The 23,970-nt window shown below is 46.7% G+C and overlaps 1 protein-coding gene across 3 annotated transcripts in view; it reads left to right on the top strand.

Annotated features, from left to right (window-relative positions):
• The window catches only part of plxna4 (plexin A4), a 240,052-nt gene that overhangs the window by 157,360 nt on the left and 58,722 nt on the right, over nucleotides 1-23,970 (top strand). For all 3 annotated transcript variants that reach the window (XM_031583020.2, XM_012824522.3, XM_031583021.2), the window contains exons 6-9: nucleotides 6,996-7,119; nucleotides 11,754-11,907; nucleotides 15,196-15,295; nucleotides 15,503-15,617. In XM_031583020.2, the coding sequence (XP_031438880.1) occupies nucleotides 6,996-7,119; nucleotides 11,754-11,907; nucleotides 15,196-15,295; nucleotides 15,503-15,617 (493 nt within the window). The remainder of the gene's footprint in view (nucleotides 1-6,995; nucleotides 7,120-11,753; nucleotides 11,908-15,195; nucleotides 15,296-15,502; nucleotides 15,618-23,970) is intronic.

Here is a 23,970-nt window from a genome sequence, read left to right as displayed (position 1 = left end):
TGGGGCCCATATCTCCACCCCACATCTCCGCCGCATGGACTGGCAGTGCGCTCAGATAACCAGAGGTGTAATATATGTGGTGCCAGGATAGCATCCTCAGCCATCTCAGTAGGCAGCAGATAAAATTATTTAATATAGGCAGCGTTTGATGAGATCTATGGGGGACACGATGTTAGTGAGGGAAAAGAGATAAACTGTTTAATATACGCTCCTGCTAGATGGGTCCTGGGGTGATTTGGGTTTGGTGTCAGTGATGTTTGTGGGGAGGGGTGGGAGGTGTATTGCTATGGGGTTGTAGAACCGGAAGGTTTTGGGGGGGGGGGCGCTGTGAGATGAAAGTTGATGTTTTTGACACTTTGTGAAATTGCATGCGAGTCAGAGGTGACTTCAGACCTTTTTTTTTTTATAGTGTTGGGATGGAAGCATCACTGAGGATGATTGCCTGTGGGGACTGCATCCACCATGTCTCTATCTGAAGCCAGAATTCGATCGCGCTAAATTCAGTGGGAACACCGAGTGCTGGAAAATTGGCACTGTCACCTGTCATGCGACTGGCCCGCGTCATGCCGACTCAACGTGATCAGTGGCTCCGATGATGCCTTTTTTTCTCGGACCATTTGACTGTTCATCTGTTTGACATAAGGGGACCGCTGTGGACTGGGACGATATGTGGGCTCCAGTCCTCCAGCAGGCAGCAGCTGCATGAGGCTGTGAAATAAAGTGGCTAGGGAGTTCCCAAGTTCACAAAAAAAAAAAAAAACAGCCCGGTACCGACTCCTCTTTAACCTCGCTTCACTAAAGCACAACTAATAGATTTAACCTCTGAGCTATAACTAAGGCCAGTCTGCATTAATAACCCCCCCTAAAACCTCAACTTTGCTTGTCCACCAGCCCCCAATTCCCACATGATAAGGTGTGAAAGAGGGCACCTGAAAAAGGTTCAGAGGGTTCACCCTCAACGCTCCCCACTAATTTTCCGCTCAGTCGGGGTTCCATGTGCTGGTGGGTGTTGGTGGCAATGAGGGAGGGGGGGTTATTGGAGGGGGGGGGTGCTGGCCCTGAAGGCAGACCCGATATGCTGCTGCTCCTGTGGGGATAATGGGTCCAGGGTCACTGGACTGGGTAATAACTCCATCCCAGTCTCCAGCTCCTACCACAGCCTTAATGACACTAGCTGCCTCGCCTCCATGAGCAGGAGTATATGGGGGGGTGGGGGGGGGGGGGGGGGTCACGAAGGAGTGCTGGAGAACCTCACTGGCCATTTTGGGTCTGAGTCTAAAGTGATCACTCGGCAGGGGCTGTGGTGCTCCCTTGGGATAGACACCATCTCATCTGTGCTCGTCAGACTTAAGAATGGCCACATCGAGATGCCTCCTCCACTAGCCTGTGTTTGATGATCATTTCCCCTGCATGACCTGTTTTGGTTCCAGCTTATTTGACCCAAACACAATTAGGAGATAATGGATTGAGTACTTAATGTAGGCATATGCATGAGTATAAAGCAGGAATAATGGATGTTTATTTAGATTATTTATGACGGCACACACCCTGTAAACTTGAGAATGATGCAAATTATCATATCAGAGCCAACAGCACAATATCTGAGCACTTACCAGTACCAAGCCTTTTGTTTAGGGTTGAGACTAACAGGTTCACAGGTGGATCTGTTTGCACAGCTGTTGGCCTGTTTATTATGTGCGTGGCTGCCCTGAGCATCGCTGTTTATTTTGCGAGTCTGTCTTATTTTGTTTGGGTCCAGCTCACGGAGACACTGTGGTGTAGCTGGAATGACAGCTAAGAGCGAAGGAGCGAGAAAGAGAGAGAGAGCGAGAGAAAGAGAGAGACAGAGAGAGAGAGAGAGAGAGAGAGAGAGAAAGAGAGAGAGAGAGAGAGAGAGAGAGAGAGAAAGAAAGTGATAGAGAGAGAGGCCGTGCTCATTTAGCTGTGCATCTTGCTGATGGCATGGTGCATGTCTCACAGTTCGCCGCTGGAGAAAGTTAATAGCTTTTATCCCCCCCCACCCGCTTGACCTTTCCCTCCTGTGAGCATTAAATATGCATTACACCTCAAGTCGCGGCATGTGCCACTACATCCACACCAGAATCGTCCGGACATTCTCACAGCCACGGACAGCCTTTTCCCATTTACATTTTATTGACTTTTTTTTCCTAGACTTTTCCTCGTGATTTGATTTCAGAGAGTGCTAACGCTGAAAGCTAGTCGGGTCTCGATCTGAGGAGAAAGCCCAGAATGCCCCTGTTGCTTGAAATGAGAGACAAAATTCCTTCGCTAATTGTGTCCAATAATCAAAGGGCTGCAAGAAACAAGAGTGGAGATTATTCCCAGTCAAGGCTAGTGTTTTCCTTCCAGGGGGCTTTCAGAAAATGTGTCACCAGCATTTAGTAGCTTAATGTTTTTTTTCTGGCTGTTTATGTAAGTTCAAATAGATGTTTGATGTATAATTGCCTCTGAGGAAAAAAGAACATTCCAATCAACGGTTTATTACAGTGCTTGCTGGAGTGGCTGTGCTTTAAATATCTACTATTTCTGTTCTTAACCATGGGTTAGCATTAATCATTCATAAGTGTAACATTACCAGGGTTTGATCACTCCGTGTGGCAGGGATGTGGTCATGACCCCAGGGTCACCTTGGCAACACGTCAGTCCCCTCTCTCCATAGTTTTCACTGAAGCTTGTTTGCTAAGTAGATTTTCTCTCCAAAATATTTCACTGTTCAACTGGCTTATTGTTATTTATTTACTAGCATCTGATCATGTCCAAATGTTCCATTAGAATTTCATTGAAGCGGCGCTCCATCATTGCTCCAGCTCAAATGATGATGAATCACCCTCAAAGCAGTGCTGATGACAGATGATGCCATTTGACACCGGTTGTTTATGTTATCAATATCAATAGTTCCAAAGGGGCTCTGCCAAAAGCTTCATAAGACAGAGAGAGAGACAGGGGTACTCAAGGGTATATGCTCTCTGCTGTTTAAAGATTCTCATTCTCATTCTACATAGTTTTTTTAGAATAGTGGACCCATTGCTGCACCCATTTGCTAGTGGAGGAAGGGAAGGAAATAGAGCTAGGGAAAGAGAGAGTGGGAGAGAATGAGCTGGAGCCCTTCCGTCACTGGGTATGTGGTGGCCCACAATCTGCCTCCTTCATAGGAAACATATTGGTTCTGTTATCCCCCACTAACCTCTTATTAGAGCTCTCTGTTAGCCTCCTGCGGTCAATGGCCCTGTCTCAATTGCTGCCAGCCCTTCATTGCAGGCTGGATCCGTCACACCCAGAGGGCCGCAAAATACTGCTCCAGACCACCCCTGAGGGCCAATCACATTAGTCCAGGAGCAACGCCATTCTGTTCTTCTTAGCTCTCAATTCGTCAGGTCGACTGCAGAAATTTTATCGCTAACGTTAGCATTGGGAAGTTAGCATGTTAGCTGACTGGATTTGGCAAGTACCATTTCACTGTTCGGGTGAAAGAGTGTAAAATGTCTGAAGATGCAGCTCTAGTGGGGATTGCATTCTGCCTTGTTTAATCTGTATTCAGCCAGTGGCTACATTTGGACATGCTGTGGTAGTTAATTACATTCTGAGTGATTTTATTCATTGGAGCTGATTTTGATTTGTTTCCCCGCATTAAAGTGTGCTAAATATGTGCAAAATATTTATGTTTGATGATGTAAATGAGTTTTCCCCCCGTCCTGCTATTGGTCTCCATGTTTCCCCAGAATATGGGTTACTATGCCACAGAGAGATAGAAAGTGGTGGAGAGTGGGGTCACTGTGAGGAGAACAATTGTGGGAGAGAGCGAGAGAGAGAGAGAGAGACAGTGAAGAATGGAGGGAGAGAGAGACAGAAATACAGAGAGTGAGCAAGAGAGACACCATGGGGCTTGTCTGAGGCGCAATCTCTGCCCACTCCCCTCTGATTGATCCCTTTGATGTGATTTCAGCATGTTCATTATTCATCAAAAACAACACATTCCTTCATGTTCTGGGCACATTTGCATAACGAGGGAAACAAATTGGCCCCCAGTCGTCTAATGGAACGGTTTACTCTCCTAATGCTCCTAAAGAGGCTGACAGGTGCGGTTAGGAGCACTTATCAAGGAGATATTCAACATTTTAGTAGATATTGGTGAAATTATTTCACAAAAGAAGTAATTGAGGACTGCACAACCACAGCCATGAAACACACTGGTGCATACTTTTGCAAGCAACTGCTCATCATACTGGCATACACTCGCACACAGTCACACTCTATATATGTATATACATATGCACTCACATTTATGACATCTTCAACAGACAAATAAATCACATTTACAGTTCATACAGTTAATGTTTCAGATGGTTCTGACTGCAACAAATGTCCCTCACACTGATGGAATACTCTCTCTCTTGGCCTTTCTCCCTGCCTCTTCATCCTCCCTTTCACTTTCTCCATACACTCCTCCCTGCCTCCCCTTCTCTCTCTCTCTCTCTCTCTTTATATGCCTTACTATCTCTCTCCAGCCCCCAATTTACAGGGGCGCCTCTCTCCTAGATGGCATCATAAACTGGGTTTTACAGTGCTCTCAGGGCATTGCCAGGCCCCTTGTTTATCACCCCTAAAAGCAGTCCTATTAAATAAAAATGCACTCCCCTCTCACAAGTGTCGCAGTGCCTCATGTCACTATCATCATATCAATGCCCTCCATCTCGTCAGCACTGTGACTCTGGCTGCTGATGTCGGTCATGCCCCCTAATGGTTAAGCTAAGTACTGGCCCTGACAGTCTGAAAGGAAGACAATGAACGTGCACAGGTATGCCTAGTTGTTTTGACTAGCGCTGTTTCCCACTGTTTCCTGAATAAACGCTAGTGTGGGAAGTCCTCTGTAATCGGTGAGAGCAGCTGAGTAGCTGTGAGAAACGAGGAGAAGGGAGGAGCGGGGAGGTGGAAGGAGTCATTGGATATGGCACTTGTTTGATATTTTATTCAGGGTTTTGACAGGTGAGCTAACAGCATGCTCTCAAGCTGTTGTCCCTTAACAGTAAACAACAGAGCCACTCTCCCCACTGTTCTGCGCACTGCATACAGTGGCAACATTTCAAGACAGAATGAAAAATAGAACCGAAAAATCGACAATTTCTCTCTCGGTCCATCTTTATCTCTCTTGCGCGCGTACACACGCTTTCTCTTTCTCTCTGTCTCCACACTATTCTTTTCTCTGCATAACTAATTATTCCTCTCCATGTTACATGTATGCGAACACACACACATGAATAGACACAGAACATGAAGTACTGAAGCATGAAGGCCAGGTATGGGTGTGTGTGTGTGTGTGTGTGTGTGTGTGTGTGTGTGTGTGTGTGTGGGTGTGGGTGTGGGCTCATGTGTGTGTGGTACTCCACGGGGGCTCTCTTATTAAATCAACGAGGCAGCATGTGCAGACAGACTGACGGATGGTGCTACAAAAGCAGGAGCTTTGATTAAAGCCCTCTCAGACCTGCTTAACGGAGGAGCACAGAGAAAGAGGATGATTGTTGCCTCTTCAATCTCCACGTTCCCTTTCTTCACACACAGGCAGATTATTTCCCCTTCCATTCTGCCGGCAGAGTTCTTTACGCTAGGCTGCTTAACTTCACAATGCACACACGGGTTCTGTCATTTTTTTTCTTCTCTCGCTCGCTTTCTCTCGTTCTTGCTCGCTTTCTCATTCTCTTTCCCTCTTTCTCTTTTTCTCTCTGTTCCTCTCTTTGGTGGAATAGGCTTGGCGGGGGTATTACTGTGTCACAGCTGTCACCAGTTATAAACTCCTGTCAGTCCTCCATGGGCTGCGCTCTCTGTAGATTTTGTGGTTAATTGCTGTGGAAGTTTGCTTGAGCCAATGAGGATGTATGTGGATTGAGGGGAAAAGTAAGTTATGAGGCAGAAATTGCTGTCAGTAGGACAAAAGGAGAATCAGTAAGAGCAGTTCTGCTACGATTCACGGGTCCACAGCAGGGCCTTTGAGGTTTCCTTTTTCTGTGGGAAAGTCAGAAGGGGCTGCTGAGAACCTAAAAGCGGCAGTGCAGTAGAGACAGAAGTGGTAGCGGAAACCTCACAGGGTCTGAGAAAAAAGAAAGAAAAAAAAACATATTGAGAAAACAATGTCTTTGTTATGTCTGAAAATAGAGATATTCCCTAACATGTCTTTACCTTTTCACCAAGACAGGTAAATTCCCTCCTGAATTCAGCCATTTCAAAAGGAGCTTGGTGTTATATTCTGCACATATACATTAGCAGCCAAAGGTTAATCAAGGAACATTCTGCTTGCTTAATGGGCCTGTCTATTAAACATGGCCCTGGTAAGCCTCACCAGAGACAGCGTATGGGGAAACCTAAGCCAAGAAAGCCTCCCTGGTTGCTGTGGGGTTTTGGGAAAGGTCCACTCACTAGGCGCATAATGCAGTGTAATGTAACAGATAAGTCCAGCTGGCCCAGGATTAAGCCCGGCTCCCCCGTCTTCCCACCTGGACCGGTGCTGCTCGGTGAATGGCCCTCATTAAGGCCTCCGCACAAAGCAACAGCCTTGTTGCAGGTCCCCGCGGAGCAGTTTCTGGTTCTTGCTTTAATAGTGCGCCCATTGTTTCTGAAATGCGGCCCAGGGAATGAGCACCCCAAAGACTGGCCGTCAAAGGGCCGTAGGGTGCGGAAAGGATAGCAGGGTGCGGAGAAATACGATAAAGTAACCGAATAGTCTTTCTATTCTTATCTGGACTGTACCTTTTTAAATCTCTTATTTTTCTTGGCCCTTTCATCTGCTCATTTGTAAAGCACCTTGCATTACCAATCTGTATGAATTGTGCTATATAAATACACTTGCATTTCTTTTGCACTTATCTGTTTGAAATTTGAGTCTTTTCTATATTTTTCTTGCCCGATTGTCACAGCCCGTTCAGTTGGAATGAGAGCGGTTTGGGTTTTTAATACGTTCCTCCATGTTCTCTCCCGTTCTCCAGGTGCACAACAAAGGAGAAATGTGAGCGCTCCTCAGAACCCCGGCGCTTCGCCTCCGACATCAAGCAGTGCGTGCGCCTCAGCGTCCACCCCAACAACATCTCGGTCTCTCAGTACAACGTCATGGTGAGTGTCTCCCTGCCCACAGAGATGCCACAGCTGTCACACTGGCAAAGGTCACACAGACCAAAACGACTGCATAAACTGATCACCCACATAAACCAATGATCTATATCTTAGACACATATACATACATGTGCATACATTTCTTCTGTGCTGGTATAAGTTGAGAGGCTAAGTCTTTGCAGAAAATAAACTCACCCATCATCATTTGAATCACATACTGTAACTTCATGATGCTTCATTTAAAACTGAGTGCAAATGACTAATACCGTGTCTGATTGTGCTACTACTTGAGTAGAGGACAAACCAAGAGGGGTTGTAGAGATTCAATTGTAGGTCAAGACTAAATGTGAGCTATCCTTTGTTCCAATGGTTTCCAGAGCAGAAAGCAAACAAACCTGATTCTTAAGTGCTTTTTGAGAAGCATGCCCAAAGGCACAGGTATTGATAATGTGTCTTACTAATGCAGTTATACAGGCCATTCATTCTCTGCTCAGGGCATTAATGCAATCATTGGGCCCTACATCCGTGGCCTATATGGATCTATCCATGAAGGCTTGAATGATTTCAGGCGACTTACGTCATTTTGTTTGCACGGTGAACTAATATAAGCTTTTGTGACTCACACTGGCAGTCAAATGCACTGACTTAATTGATTGCCACCTAATTTATTTACTCTTTCAAACATTGGCTTAAGTAAATAATGAACAAACAAGGCAATTTTTCCCAAATGCACTAAACTACTAATATCATTAGTTCAGAGCAAGAAGATTCGAGCAGTATTCTTTTGTCTGTTGTGTTAGTCCAGCAGTACATTTGAGAAACCTACTCCCCCCACTGAAAAGTGTCTGTCGTGTTGGAATGCTCAAATGGTAGCATCCAAAATGATGGCATCCTTTGCATCAAAGCATCAGAAGACTCCCACAGTCAAGGCACCGTAAGGCTGTGTTTTTCAGCCGCAATCACAGGGGACATGGGCTTGGTCCACATGCCTGTATTAATCCTGACCCCCTGCCAGTCGCGGCCCCTTGATGTGCCTGGCCCTCTGCAACCCTGCAGTGTTGCTGCTGCAGTTGCTCTCTGTAAATTGTGGCTGTAGACAGAAGCGGTGCGGTTCTCTCCTCTCCAGCGTCCCTCTGCTGTAAAGCCCATCAAAGCAGGCCGCACCACTTCTCCTTATCCCACATGTAATCCGCAACCATCCCCACGGCTCGCAATCAGATTACTGTACCGCACCAGGCCCGACAAGGCTTCAGACAAGTCAATTTTGTACGAATATAATCACGTTCCGTTCACTGCTCATAGTACTTTGAGTTATTTGATGTTTTTTTTTATTTGTGTTTTCTCCTTTGTCTCCCACTCGTGTTCTTGTTTGATTTGAGTCTGAGTAATGTTAGTCTGGGGGAAGGGTTTGATCTCATCTTTATTGCTTCCCGGAATACCATTACCCCCCATCGGAGTGTGCTTCCCCTTTTAAACATGCAGAAAATAGTGCTAGATGGGGAATTTCGAGTGGATCTGATTGACACACTACACAAATGCTCTCAGAGGAGAGGGCTGAAGGACCTTTCGTGGATCAGCTATTTGATGGCGAACTTTGACCCTGATTCTAGAGGCTGGCTCTTAACTCCTCCACTGAGTGATACCTGGAGTGGGCATTTAACCTTTCCCACAGACCAGGAAACACCCAGGGCAACCGCAGCAGATCTCACATCCAAATTGATCACAAAGCATTCGCGGACAAGCAGCATGCTCCTTGACCTTTTTTGTTAGTAAATGTTTGTTAGACAAATATAAATCCAAAACCTTCCTCCAACAGCCGAGTCTGCAGGGAACGTTTTTAATTTTTCTCAAAACCAGGAAGCTTCTTAAAAAAAAGCTTCTGTTTTTTTAACTGATTTTTTTTGTCTTTTTCATGTTTAATGATATGATTACTAATGTATGTTTTTAGTACGCCGACTGCTGAGCCTTTAGTCAATACACGGAGAGCAGTAATGGAGCCTCAGGAGTCTCCTCTCAGACGGGTTAAGCCACAGCGCCGCCACACCGTGCCCAGATTGCAAACCTGAGAGTGTTACTGGCTGCTCCGATCAATGCTGCTCTCACCAGTTAGGATGGAGAGGCTGTACTAGAGTCTCAGCTCCAGGTTGCGGCGTGCAGGTTGGCGGTCAAGTGCCACGTGGACTGGGTGGCTCTGCGGTATTGGTTGTCACTGATTTTAAAAAAAAATAGAAAATAAAAATAATCCATAAATGAAATAAGCATTTTTCATGTGTTTAGACAAATAACAGGGCATCAAACAGAGATCACCACTGCATGCTGAGTTGTTTATCTCCCATCTGCCTTTCATTTAAATATATATTGATTTAATTTGCTCATTCAAGTAGTCATGGGAAAACAATATGGTGTGAATCAGTGCCATCAGTCCCTTGTGGCAAAAGATGTCACTCTGTGTGTGTGTGTGTGTGTGTGTGTGTGTGTGTGTGTGTGTCTTTGTGTGTACATGATGATGTGTTTCATTTTTATTCCAATTCAACCCTTGCAGCATAATGAAGCAGATGACACATCTACATTTAGTTGAGCCTAGACCATTTGTATCCACTGGCCCCTTCTCTTTGTGACATGAAAAAACAGACTGACAGTGACAACATCCTCCGCGTTTGTTTGCGTTTCTTGATTGGCCCGACATGCAAGAGTGCCCACTCCAAAATGTAATTGAAGAAAATTCTCCACTCGAGGTTCCTCTCCTCCTTCCCTAAAAGACGAGGGTGGGTGGGGGAAATAAATGAAATCCCAGACTCAGGCAAACAGCCGCCTGTACATCCTCAGGCTTTAATGGGAAAGGCTGTATCTGCGGCAGAGGCCTTGCCTTTTCATTAAACAGCAATATAAAAACAGCTTCGGTCAACCGTTCTGTGCCGCACCGCGCCACGGCGGATGTTTTGGCCCACATCACAAATGTAATGCAGCCGGCACCAAAATCAATGCCAGGCCACTGCATTCCATCAATATGTATATTTGGACTTGACCCCTGTTCACCTGCGTTCCCTTGCTCACATATACACACTTACATACCAACTCCCTCTTTCTTTGAGCTCAAGGAGAGTCTGTTTTCTCCTCGTGAATGAGGGTTTTTTTTTGTCTTCTTTTTCGTCTTGTGTGTTCGCAAGGAAAAGCTGCTTACACTGCCTTATTACAAACAGCCACATGCATCTTTAACCTTCCCCCACAACTGCTCTCTCTATCCTTCGCCTCTTCTTTCTCGTTTTTTTTTCTCATTCCTTTCTTCCCTCCCAGTATCTGGTCCTCCCCAACAGTCCGCACAGAGACAGGCCATCACAGGAGGCTGTGGCTCTCACCTGAGATTGTTCAGAGGGGGGAGTGGTGAAAGGGCACCAGAGGTCTGCGCTCAGGAGATGAGAGCAGTAAAGAAGCAAGGCTCACCACACACCAGGGTTATGAAACTAAGACTTAAACTAAAACTAGAAGTGAAAACATTATTTTGTTAACTGAAATAAAAATAAAAGTGAAATAAAACCACAAAGACTAAATAAAATCTGCAATTAAATAGAAATGGAAATAGAAATGCAGGTAAAATCAGCTTTGTTTTCATTTCCCCCTTTTGTGCTGTGATTTGCACTGTGGTTGCTTGACTTCTTGAGAGACACTGCCCTAATACAAAGGAGAATGAAGGAATGAAAACAAATTTGATGTTATGCATTCTTCCATGCTTCCTTTTTCAGCATCTACGTATAAATCAAGGCTTTCCTCATAGTACCTGAAAATCTAAAACTAAAAACTAACCAAAACTAATCAATATCCAAAATAAAAAAAAACTACTTATGCACTCTTGTAAAACTAACTAAAACTAAAATAAGATTAAACAAAAAAACTAAATAGAAATAAAAATGAATTTCATAACTATGATAACTACCACACACACATGCATACACACAAACACACACACATGCACACACGGACAGACACAAACAAATACACACAGTTCATGCACATACACACTTGCACATAACTGTACACACACATAGAGGCACACACAATCACATACTCTTAAACACACAAAAGCCCATGGCTACATGCACACACAGACACACACACACACACACACACAGACACCCACACACACATTCATTCACATGGCCATTTGGCGGCAGCATTAGTGTCGGAGGCCTGTGAATGATGGGGCTGCGGGAGCCCCTTGATGGGCTGGGATGTGTTCCTCCCGGCCAGCCGCCACCTCTGTGACTTTAATGTCAGGCTGCAGACGGCCTTATTTGTGTTAAGAGGTCATGAGCCTGCTGCACTGTCTGAGACACCAGAGCACCATTGTAGTAGCAACAAGCAGGGGCTACCTGCATTAAGGGGCCCTCAGGAAGAGGCCCCCTTTTTTCATTTGCAGCTCTCCCCATTCACTCCCTTCTTATTTTCTTTCCCTTTCTTTTCAGTCAGGCGTTTGCCTCTCTCTCTCTCTCTCTCTCTCTCTCTCACTGCTCTCTGTCTCACTGCTTTCTCTCTCTCTCTCTCTCTCTCTCTGTCTCACTGCTCTCTCTCTCTTTCTCACTGCTGTAAAGGTAATCTCGACCTTTGTTAACCCTCTCTTCCTGTTTTCTTCTCCCCAGCTGGTGTTGGAGGCCCATAACGTGCCAGAGCTGTCTGCCGGGGTGAACTGCACCTTCGAGGACCTGGCGGAGATGGACGGCCTGGTGGAGGGAAACCGCATCAGGTGCAGCTCGCCCACCGAGAAGGACGTCCCTCGCATCATCATCGACAAAGGTAACGAGCCCCCTAAACCCAACCTCCCTCAAGACATTTCAATTACATTGCTGATTACCTTCAATAATAACATCAGTCTCTAAGAAAGATAATAAGACAGAGTGAGACATAAACAATGACAGTGAGAGTGACAGGGAGATACTCAAGAGAGAGTCTCCCTTTTTTCCCGAACCAGTGAATGTCAAAGTCTCCAAATTCTTTTGCCTCAACCTCAGCTGAAGCCAACACTTTGTTTTGGGAGCTGAGAGTACAGCCGCTGGGTTTGTTTTTTCCCAAATCTCTCAGCTGCTGCGCCAGTCACTCAGTACCTCAGTCAGTCAGTCAGTCAGTCAGTCAGTTATAGATGAGGGACTGTGTGCTCCTATAGACTGGCAGGCCCCGTCGCCGTCTCTCCAGCACTCCTCTCCCTGAGCCCATTGGCAGGGGGATTTAAGGGACTTTGGGGTGCGAGACGAGTGATTGAATCCCTCTGGCTGATGCTGCTCTCCACAACCGGCAGCCGTAGAGCTCGGAAAACTGCTTTTGACAGCAGTCATTCTCCACGAGATAAGGCCCAGAGAGAGAAAGAGAGCGAGAGAGAGGGAGAGGGAGAGAGATAGACAGAGAGAGAGGGGGGAGGGTAGGGAGACAGAGAGAGAGAGGTGGAGGATGGATGGGGGTGGGGGTGGTGGGAGGGTGGAGCGATGGTTCCCATCCTTAAGTGCCTCTTTTGCTTTCTTCACTCTGCAATCCATGTCTGCTCTACTCGCTCCCCGCCTTCATCCCTTCTTACTTTTCTTGCTTACTCTCCTTCTCTCCATTCATGCCTTCGCTGCTTACTTATTCTCTGTGCCTATCTTCCCTTTCTCCGCCTCTCATTCTCTCGATTGCTGTCTCTCTCTCTTTCTCCTGCTCTCTCCCTCTCTCGCTCTTTCTTCTTCTCTCTCGTCTCTCCTCGCGGCTCATCTTCTCTCCCCCTCTCTTCCTCTCCTCCGCCGTGGTTGGTTAACCCCGGCATAATTGAAAAGTGCTCACATCTGGGCTGCTGTCTGGAGGCTGGTAATTTTTCATAATACTGGCACGTCGCTCCGCTCGCAGATAATGAAGACGCTGTACCTCGGTGCGGCACAAGGGGGAATACCGCTTTGTGCCACACATCCCTGTGCCCTCGTCCCCTTCTGTACCGTCAAGCGGTGTGCCACAACACCAATCGCCTCCCTCTCTCTTACCCCACAGCACCATAAGGATAGACGTTCATTTTCTTCCCGGTGTTTGATACCCAAAACGGTTGTTTCAATTAATTTACTACAGCGTAAGATTAAGTAAATGTAGGTTATTGTCAGCACAGGGGGGATTCTGGAATGGTTGTGGGTGTTCTGGGAGAGAGAGGAGGAGGAAAGATTTGCCTTGGCTGAAAGCCCTTTTTTCACAGAGTGCCACAAGGCCTCTTGATGGTAGTGAAAGTGCAAACTGTACATTATGTGAATTAGCAGATGACTGGCTGTGACAGGCTTGAACGCGAGCCCAGCTGTGTGATTCCGGAAAGCTCCACATGAATAATAATACCAATAAGGCCGGCAGGAGACGGACTGAAGGCAGCCAGGCCACCATGAAATTACAGGTCTTAAGTACCTGCTAGGGCCTATCATGCTTTAAAGCAGAACTCAGTGACGCCTGGCGCTCACACACACACGCACACACAGATATATTCTCATACACACACCCATAAACCTCAACACACACACACACACAGAAACACACACACACACACACACACACACACACACACACAGATGTGAAGTTAATGGAGAGTGCTAGCCTGAGGGTGAAGAGGGGTATTTGGGACATTTGTTCTGCAGCTCCCCCATATGAAAGTCATAAAAAACTGTCGATGCGGTGGATATAAGCTCCTGTGGAGCGGGGCTGGGGGGGGGGGCAATATACCCCCCCTATAACTTCTCTGTCTCCCACATATACACACAAGCATCATGAAGACGGTCATTCATTAGCCTATTAGCCACGTCTCCCTGTACCTTTCATTTGATCTCTATCCTTTGCTCTCTTTTCCCCTTAATCTCTCCATTTCTCCCTCTGTGGAGTGTCATAGTCATGGAGGTGGCATGCATCCCTTGATCTTGGGAGCCTCACTGGGGTATGGCCTGTTCTGGGCTCTCTGGGTTTAGACAGAGAGCAGAGCCTCCAGACATCAGGGTAACATTTAGGTGCACTAATTAGGACAGATTTGTTTGTCAGGCACCTTTTACAGTGATTGATGAATGTTTCCCCCCTTTGGTGGCGCAAGAGAGAGAGAGGGAGAGAGAGAGAGACAGAGGGAGGGAGAGAGAGAGACAGATAGATAGAAGGGGGGGATGAGAGCTGGGGCAACAGAAAGTTTGGGATAGAGACATTAGGAGAGAGAGAGAGAGAGGCAGAGAGAGAGAGAGAGAGAGGAGTGTGCTCTTCTTCTGAGCTGTGTTATCCAAGCCTCCCTTATGAATTAAACATGAGTTCCTTCATTAGTTCAGACAAAGGGACTCTGAAGATGGCTCCTCTGGTCGGCGCTTCGATTAACTTGTACAGGTTCCTCTCTCCACCCCCCCACCCCCCCTCTCTCCCTCTCTCTGCCCCCCCCCCCCTCCCTCTCTCTCCCTCTCTCTGCCCCTGCCTCTCTCTCGTTTCTAATCTATCCATTTCAAAGGGACTTTGAAAGCCTTGTGCTGGAGACGTTTCCATCTGCACTGATTTGCTCAGATAGCCTGTATTGTTTGGCATGTCGAGAGACAAGGATGGAGAGAGGCCCTTTCATAAGAGCAGGCATCACCTACACACACACACACACACACCCTCCCACACATCTCCTCCCCACCCCTTGTCCTTACCACCGGTCTCCGTGGTGACAGGGCCAAGCACTCGTTGTGATAGGATAGAAAAAACATTGACCTTTCCCCTCTTGAGAGTGCTTTGAACACACGCAATGGAGCCACTTAAGTGTGAAGCTGGGATGTAATTAATGCCTTTACGCTACGCGACGGCTAAGGGAAGTGAGTCGAGAGCCCTGTCTGTTCACGTTGCGCTTGTCCTACAGCATCGTGCTAGAGTGTTGGCAGCACCTGATAAAGGAGTGTGTCGTCCTGCTGGGAGCTCAGTTGGCATGGCTACCGTATCCCGCTGCAATGCTCAGTGGATGTGTGTGAAATCAGCAGCTTCCTGTTCCCACTTTTTCTTAGCTCTCTCTCTTTCTGTGTGTGTGTGTGTGTGTGTGTGTGTGTGTGTGTGTGTGTGTGTTTGTGTGTGTGTTCTCTCGCTCAGGTGACCATCAGATTGTGCAGCTCTACCTCAAGTCCAAGGAGACCGGTCTGGCCTTCGCCAACACCAGCTTCGTCTTCTACAACTGCAGCGTCCACAAATCGTAAGTCTGCTTTTTAGCTTTTTAGCTTTTTTACGAGCTATACTATGTGCAGCCATCTTTGTGGCTTTGAGTGACAATATTTTTGTGACCCCTTATTAGAGTGACCAGTGCTGGTGTTAATTCTGCTAGGAGATGAAGTCCACTCTTTTCACTCTTTCTTTCTCTTCGCCTACCTTTCTGCTCCATCTCCCCCCTTCCTGTGCCTAGGTGCTTGTCCTGTGTGGGGAGTCCATACCAGTGCCACTGGTGCAAGTACCGCCACGTCTGCACACACGACCCACGGACCTGCTCCTTCCAAGAGGGCCACGTCAAGCAACCCGAGGTGAGTGTGCTGTTCAGCCAGTCGCAATCCTTGCGTCCTGATATATCGGCAGTCGTGATTGGCTGGCTAGAAACACCACAGGCGTCTCGCGATCCTTGATGAGTTAAACTTTTCACAAATGTGAGCGGAGCGTTTCCCCCTGAAGAAATTCCCGGAGGCAACTTAGTCCGTCTAAATTATCTATTGAACGCTGTTGGCGCCGGGTGCGGGCGGCTTGCCTTCGGGAGGTCCGACAGATTTATCAAAGGGGCCGCGAGGAGTCCCGGGCATCCCACCAAGCAGAGAGAGAGAGAGAGGAGTTGCTTCACTGTCTCTGCCTGTCTGGGCATGGAATGAATCAGGTTCTTCTTTTAATTCCCATTTGTGCCTGGGGGGGGGGGACGGGGGACATAATGTGCAGCTACCAGAGGAGACGGCGCTGGAGACGGGCGCTAGCGGAATGACTGTGTGCAGCTTCAGAGATGCTAAGCCAAAAATTCCTGCATTATTCGTGTGGCATTCCTGGAGTCTGTAGTGCTTTGCGTGGTGTGTGCATTCTCAATCGCTGAGGGGGGACAGTCAGACACACATGTAGCTACACACAGCTTACACACACACACACACACACGAGTGCACGCGCACATACATACACACACACACACCCACACACAGTTTACACACACACACAAGTGCACGCGCACAGGTGCAGGCGCATACACAAACACACACACAAACACACCCACACGCACCCACACCCACACACACACACCCACACACAGATGCTGGCACATAGCCTCTGTCTTTGTCTCTTGCTCTCTCTCCCTCCCTCCCTCCCTCCCTCTCTCCCTCATCTCCCAAATGCACACATATAAGCACTGACACGTTCCTCTGGCTTTGTCTTGAGTCCATTACCAGTGCCGTAAGTCTCCATGGGGTCCTCCTCTGATGCCATGCACATTTGCTTTTCCAATTATCATCGCTTCATGGTGGTCAATATTGACCGGGGTTAATCAATGGGATTTCCTATTGTGTGTTCGACAACCAGCCAAACAAAAGCCAGGCCTGAATATTAGCACATGTTAATGACATTTTCTCATTCTGTTTTTTTTCTCTGCTGTTTTGTTAAAAGGCAGGTGTCTGAGCTGCTTAATGAGTTTAATTTGGATTTAATTAACCCCCTAGATTTGCGGGGTCCACGACTGACCTCACGCTCTGCCAGTGGGGAAATTAATGATTCGGGATGTTTACCTGCGCCCAAATCCTTATAAGAGGGGGACGCTTGAAAAGTCAACTCTGCTCAGAGAAAATGAAGTGACTCTTTGCGACGGCCGCCGTGGCAGACGTATTTCTGTTTTTGATTCCAATCAAGGGATTTTATTCGGACCAAAGGGCTCGTGATAATCCACACATTGACAATAAGAACCCACCTACAGACTGAGCCATCTTCTGGTTTCAGCATGAAGAGCACAGTCCCGGAAAGGACAGATGCTTCACAACAAAGCATCTTGTCGCATTACCCGAGATCTGCTGCTCAAGCAGCCATTTTGTTGTTCAACTGAGACGCGGTACTATTCAGTTGTTCAGTGCTATATTTGGTAGGGGAAATCAAATGCTCTTCTAACTAACTACAACCACTGGTGTGAGTTTTAGCGATAATACTCAGTATAGTAACAGTACAGTATTTAATTCCTTCATTCATTTAACATTATTCTGCATTAGTAATAGTATTCAGTAACTTGAAAATAGCACCAGCAGGGAAAATTCACATAAACTGTTTTTGGCAGATGAATATTTCATACTCCTCATGCCCTTCACCCTTATTCCTGGCAGAGGTGTGAGTAAATGGGTCCCCTCAGGTTGTGCCATGACCCCGCAGTGTTCTGGGCTGGGGCTCGGGGTGTTGAACCTGTTCCCAGAATGCTTCTGGCCTCCTTCACGTCTTCCCCTGATTGCCTCTGGCACCATCAAAGCATGACCAAAACCTTTCCTTTCACCGGAGCCGACGTCCCTCCCTCCTCAGCTCACTGGAGACTAGAGACCAGAGCCCTTCATTTATGACTGTCCACAGGCATCAGCTTCAGCAGCACATGCTGCTTTGGCTTCAACGCCAGCCATCAACAGGTATACATCAGGTCAGCCATCATGATTGTGTGCAGAAGAGAGAGAGAGAGAGAGAGAGAGAGAGAGAGATGGAGGGAGGGAGGGAGAGAGGGAGGAAGAGGAAAAAAGCAAAATTCATTGAGCCTTGAGAGTGTGGTGATTGATTTGTTGATTGATCCAGAGAACTCACTCCCATGTTATTAAGACAGTAGTTGATGGTGAGTTGACACTAAGGAGGTGGGAGGATGGGGGGGTCAAGTCATGGTGGGGGGGCGGGCTAGAGATTGCAATGATGAGGAAGGTTTCTTGAATGACATTTAGTCAGTATTCCTCCTCTCACACAGATGAGAGGAGAAAACAGCTCGGAGAAAGAAAAGGTCAGAGGAAAGAAAAGAAAAAAAAGAGGCAGAAAAACACAAGGTCTTTTAATGACAGACGTCTCTGACAGGAAATGAAACCAGGGGGAATGGAGATGAGCTCCTGCGAGAGTGAAAGCCCTCCAAAATGGGCTGAACCAACGCTATGAGCTGCAATGAAAGGGAACGTGAGGCAAGGACAGGTTGGGGAAGGGAGATGCAGATAGAGGTGGAAGATAAATGAAAATGAGAGAGAGGAGAGCGACAAAGAGAGAGAGAGAGAGGGAGAAAGGAGAGGAGAGTCTTTGCCCAGGGGTATGGTTGGAACATGAAACAGCGCCCGGTTAGAGGGAGGCTTCTGATAATCACCCACCAGGTCTGTGAGCCACTCTCTCTCTTTCTCTATCGGCATGTCACACGGAAAATAAGAAGATTCTCCTCACCTTCACACACGGGTGTTTGGCAGCTCTAATAATGGGCCCGTGCCTGTGTTCCTGTTCCTGTGTTCCTGTCCCCTCGGCTAGACTCTGTCTCCTCTCCCCTCTCCTTTTCTCCTCTCTGCGTCTGCATCTTCTGTTCCTCGCTCCCATCTCTTTTTCTGTATCGTGATTTGCATGTTGTAATTTTCTCTCTATATCACTCCATCTTCCTCAACATCTCAGCCAAGTTCTTACAAAATGAATGTTTCTTTTCATGTTATTTCTATTCATCTCTGATCGGGATGTTCGTCTCTCCCTTCCTCTCGGTCTCTTTGTCTCCCTCTCTCATTTGCCCCTTCTAATTACCCCTCGCTCCGTTTTAGCTTGGTTGTTCAGATAATGACAAGGCAATTGAGTTGCACAAATCTGTGATGATTAGGTCTGAATCACTCCTATCCCATTGTCATCATCATCACTTTCAAACTGTCTGTAAACACATAATCACAACTGTGAAAATCTCCACTGTGACGTTTTCATTGAGCACCAGATAGAGAGAGAGAGACAGAGAGAGAGAAAGAAAGAGAGGGAGAGAAAGAGAAAGAGAAAGAGAGAGAGAGAGAGAGAGAGGGGATCCCAGAAGTCTTTATGTTGACATCCGTGTGGTTTTGTGTGCTGCTGGTTTGCTTTCGCGTTCCTCCCCTCCCCGTGTCGGCGTTCGGTCACGGTGTCGCCGCATGCAGCGGAGCAGTAAACATCGCATCGCGCCCCTTTTGTTTCTTTGGTTACCCAGGCGCCTCCCCCGGTGAGTGTCCCTGTCTGACAGAGGGACACAACACAAGGGTGCGGGTGATGGGTGGGCCTCCGGTCACGTCTCTCCTCCCCCGGGTTCGGGGTCGAGCTCTCTGGGCAGCATCGCGCTGTCAGCGGCCCTTTGGGTCAGAGCCCCGAGGCTGGAGAGCGGATGCCGAAAAGGCGCCACGCACCACGGCTTTGAAGCGCGACTGCGTGTAGGGTTCAGGCAAGGTCACGGTGCACAGCGATGGCTCCGGTGACTCATGGAAGTCCATGCTCAACGATGGACTCTGTGATGTTTAATAAATTGTGTGACGGTAGATTTGCGGTTGACAATGTCTGTAAGCAGTCGTCCCTCGTTTTTATTTTGCGATGAAAGGACGCGTTATTGGATGTGTTATTTTCCTCCTGTTAGGAGGAAAATAGAACAGAGCACGCGTGTACATCCTCTTCATTCTTGTTTCCTTTCATTCCATTCCTTCTTTTGCTCCCTACCTCTCTCCCCCCCCTGTTATTGTTCAATCCATTTTCCATTTATGGTTTTATTTTTTTTCACCTTTTACGCCCCCCCCCCCCCTCCCTTCCTCCTCTCTGTTTCCCATCCTCCTCCCCCTGTCTCTCACACTCTCTCCATCCCCAGCTGTAAAGACTTAATAACCTGGGCTGACAAAACAGCCCTAGCAGAACACTGTCTCTGAAGACTCCATATTAGAGCCTTCCAGCCTTCAATTATTCTGTTGTTATGCCAGGAGTCAATCACTCTCCACATAAAGCTGCCATCTCAGCCGTCTGTGTCCGTCAGTGGGGGGGGCGGGGGTGAAGCCGGGGGGAGCCACAATAACTGCAGAGGGAGTGCGAGTGGGGGTGGGGGTGGCAGTGGCGGGGATTGAGAGATGCTACTGTAGCGAATGGAGGGCTATGAGGGATCTAATGGTCGGATGTAGGTGGCCGGGAAGGTGGTGATGGTTGGAGGGGGTGGGGAGGGTCACTTTTTTTTTCTCCTTCTCATTATTCGCTTCTTACCCTTTGGGGGTGAGGGGGGGGGGGGCAATACACATACACATTACATCAGCGTAATGGCGGAGTAAATCTGGCTCGGAGGTTCGGTAGAGGATATACGAGGCGCCCCCAGCCCCCCACACTGTGAGCCGCTCATGGGTCTGTCATATAGCTATTAGTGTTTTCCTTCCAGACTGGATTTATGGCACATAGAACACAGAGATGAGACATGGGAAGTGGGCGTGAGAGAGGGAAGAGGGGGGAAGAGGGGGGAAGAGGGGGGAAGAGAGGGGGAAGAGGGGGGAAGGGTTAAGACTGGGCTGGGGCCTGCGGGAGATCCACTGGGGGGGTTATCCCTCAGTTTGTGCTCCCTGTTGTGCTGACAACATGGCTTTTATTAGTGCTTGTGCTTGTGTTGTTTTTTTGTTTGCGTGTGAGTGCATGCATATGTTGTCCCTGTGTCTGCATTGAAATATGTTTTGGTTTGTGTTGGGGTGTGTGTGTCTGTGTGTGTGTGTGTGTGTGTGTGTGTGTGTCTTGGTTTCTGAGTGTGTGTGCATATGTGCAGTGAGTTTGTGAATTATGGAGGAGCCACTGGAAGGAGAAATATATGTGAGTAGTGATTGAAATGGGGGGGCGGGGGAGGGAGGGGGGGTTTGCTGCTACGAGTGAAATCTGAAATTCAAAGTTCTCTGCATTCACCCTGTTCTTGTCAAAATGAAAGATGATGAGAGTGATTCTGCGTGCTGTGTGACTAGCACTGTTTATCACTTCAGGCTGCACTGACTACGACAGCGGTTATTCTACGGGTGTGTGTGTGTTTGTGTGTGTGTGTGTGTCTTCAAAGGTACTACTTCCAGCACTTCACATATTGTCTGCTGTCACTTGCAGCATTTCAATGTGCCACACAAAAAATATATTGCATCTTCACTGTCCTCAATCAGGGTTTTTCCTGCATAGAGAAAATTTGGGCGCGCGCCTAAGCCATTTTCCCGAGCGCCTACGACAAATCCTGAGCGCCTAAGGCAAAAAAAAAAAGCTGTCATTCATGGCGCAATTCAGCTTAATGATATATATGTCTATGGTTTTGAGCCCTCACAGTCGACTTCAAGGCAGCAGCTGCCTGGAAGGCGCATCCCGCCTCCCACCCCCTGAGTCAATCATTGAACAGAGGCTGCTCCAAGCTTGCCAGTTTAGAGAAGACGTTGGTTTGAGATTTGAGCAAGCAACTTAATGTAGCTAGCTTTTAGCTGTTTTAAACCAAGGCACTTTACTTCAAAAATGTTTGTCGCGTAGGTCTTGTAAACGACACTTATGCTATGTATTTTTCATTTTTCTGAACTTTATACTTTTTAAGATATTAAAGAAAAACTAATAAAAATGTTCCCATTGACTTACATTGGGCCATTATGACATCATAATAGGGTCATTAAACTGGCTTGCACCTGTGCTTCACTGACACCTGCGCCAAGGTTCCAAGGCTCCTCTTCTCTCTGTCCCTCTCCATTCAACTGTATAACTAGGGATATTAAGAGACACCTTCCATACTCTAATTTGTTTTCTCTTTCTCTCTCTTTCCTTTCTTCTTTCCTTCTTCCACTCTTCTTTCCTTCTTCCAATCTTTTTTCCTTCTTTCACTCTTCTTCCTTTCTTCTTTCCTTCTTTCACTTCTCTCTTTTCTTTTTTCATCTTCCACTCTTCTTTCCTTCTTTCACTCTTCTTTCCTTTCTTCACTCTCCTTTCCTTTCTTCTTTCCTTCTTTCACTCTTTTATTTTTTCATCTTCCACTCTTCTTTCCTTCTTTCACTCTTCTTTCTTTTCTTCTTTCCTTCTTTCACTTCTCTCTTTTCTTTTTTCATCTTCCACTCTTCTTTCCTTCTTTCACTCTTCTTTCCTTTCTTCAATCTCCTTTCCTTTCTTCTTACCCTCTTTCACTCTTCTTTCCTTCTTTCACTCTTCTCTCTTTTCTTCTTTCATCTTCCTCTTCTTTCCTTCTTTCACTCTTCTTTATTTTCTTCTTTCCTTCTTCCACTCTTCTTTCTTTTCGTCACTCTCCTTTCCTTTCTTCTTTCCTTCTTTCACTCTTCTTTCTTTTCTTCTTCCGTTCTTAACTTTTGCATTTCATGCACTGGTATTTCCTTCAGGAAATGCATTTTCTAGTTAATGTTAGCTGTCTAATTATTTAGCGCAATGCTAGCATGAATCTACCGTAATTCGATTTTTAACCAAGGTATCGATAGCCTATTGTACTGCAAAATGTTGATCGCTAGCTGCTTGCTCAAATTCAAACCAACGTCTTCTTCAAACTGGCAAGCTTGGAGCAGCCTCTGTTCAATGATTGGCTCAGTGGGTGGGATGCGCCTTCCAGGCAGCTGCTGCCTTGAAGTCGACGGTGAGGGCTCAAAACACCATTAACCCGCAATTCATCACGCGTGCAATGCATGTCAGCGAATATGGTCTCAACAGTATGTTTCAAGTATAGGCTACAGCCGAAACCTCGTTCTGTTTTGATCAATAGTAATCGAGTTGATAAGCGTGTCTTCTTGTCTGAACAATACGCAACTGTGAGGTGCGCGAATGGACAGAGCGGCCAGCTGCCAATTACTCAACTTGCGTATACATCCTGACTTCATCAGTCGGCGGCGATTTTGAGCATAACATTCCATTTTCAGTATTCATGGCTTTAAATGTATTAAAATATCTGCTATGTTGAGGACCTACACAGGTGTGGGCTATTATTTGATTTGTCTACCAGACCGCGGGGCCTCGGGAGAGGCAGACAACCGCATTGGTTTATCAATGAAAGCTCAGCTCGTTCTGAGGAGAGCGGATCGATTTGTGTTGCATCTCTAATATAATAATATTAATATTATCATTGATAAACTGGTGCGGTTGTAAACTGTCGTTCCTCTGCGAGGGCCAGCCCGACGTGCACGAATACACCTGTACAAATGCAAATTAAATTTCCACTCAAAATGCTGACAAAAGTTTGATTTCCAACGCAGCCTCCATTGGTGGGCCAATAGAAGTTAAACCAGAGGTGTCAAGTAACGAAGTACTTCTACTTAAGTACAGTAACGAAGTATTTGTACTTCGTTACTGTACTTAAGTAGAATTTTTAGGTATCTTTACTTTACTCAAGTATTTATTTTTCTGGCAACTTTTTACTTCTACTCGTTACATTTTAACACAAGTTATCTGTACTTTCTTCTCCTTACATTTTTAAAACAGGCTCGTTACTCTAGGTTCCGGTTTTATTTCAAAAGTTTCAAATGTGCGCCATCCAATACAGATCAATTTCAAGTATATACTGATTTCGAGCGTAATTGGATGAAGCATAGAAACCCATAACACTCATTGGTTAGGCTATCCATCTTCTTTACGCATGACGCAAAACAAGACAACAGAGGCGAACAAATGATACAACGCGCGGCAATGGCAGTGTCAGAAAGAGATGGCAACTCTGTCGAGATGTCTGAAGGCAAACTTTTCGAACCCAAGAACCACGTACTTTTGCCATTCAAAACATGTAGAGGTAAGCTCTGTATTATTATTAGTATTATAATAATGGTCGATTTACAATGCTTGCGACAGCTTGGCTAGCAGAGGAACATGCCAACATGCCTTGGTTTGCTTGCTAGCAGTTGCCTACTGAAGGATCCTAATTAACCTAGTTAGCTCTCTGTGATGTTTGACAAATAAGCTGTA

Source organism: Clupea harengus, chromosome 16, assembly GCF_900700415.2.
Source record: "Clupea harengus chromosome 16, Ch_v2.0.2, whole genome shotgun sequence".
Taxonomy (NCBI): Eukaryota; Metazoa; Chordata; class Actinopteri; order Clupeiformes; family Clupeidae; genus Clupea; species Clupea harengus.
This window is presented reverse-complemented; position numbering and strand designations above follow the sequence as displayed.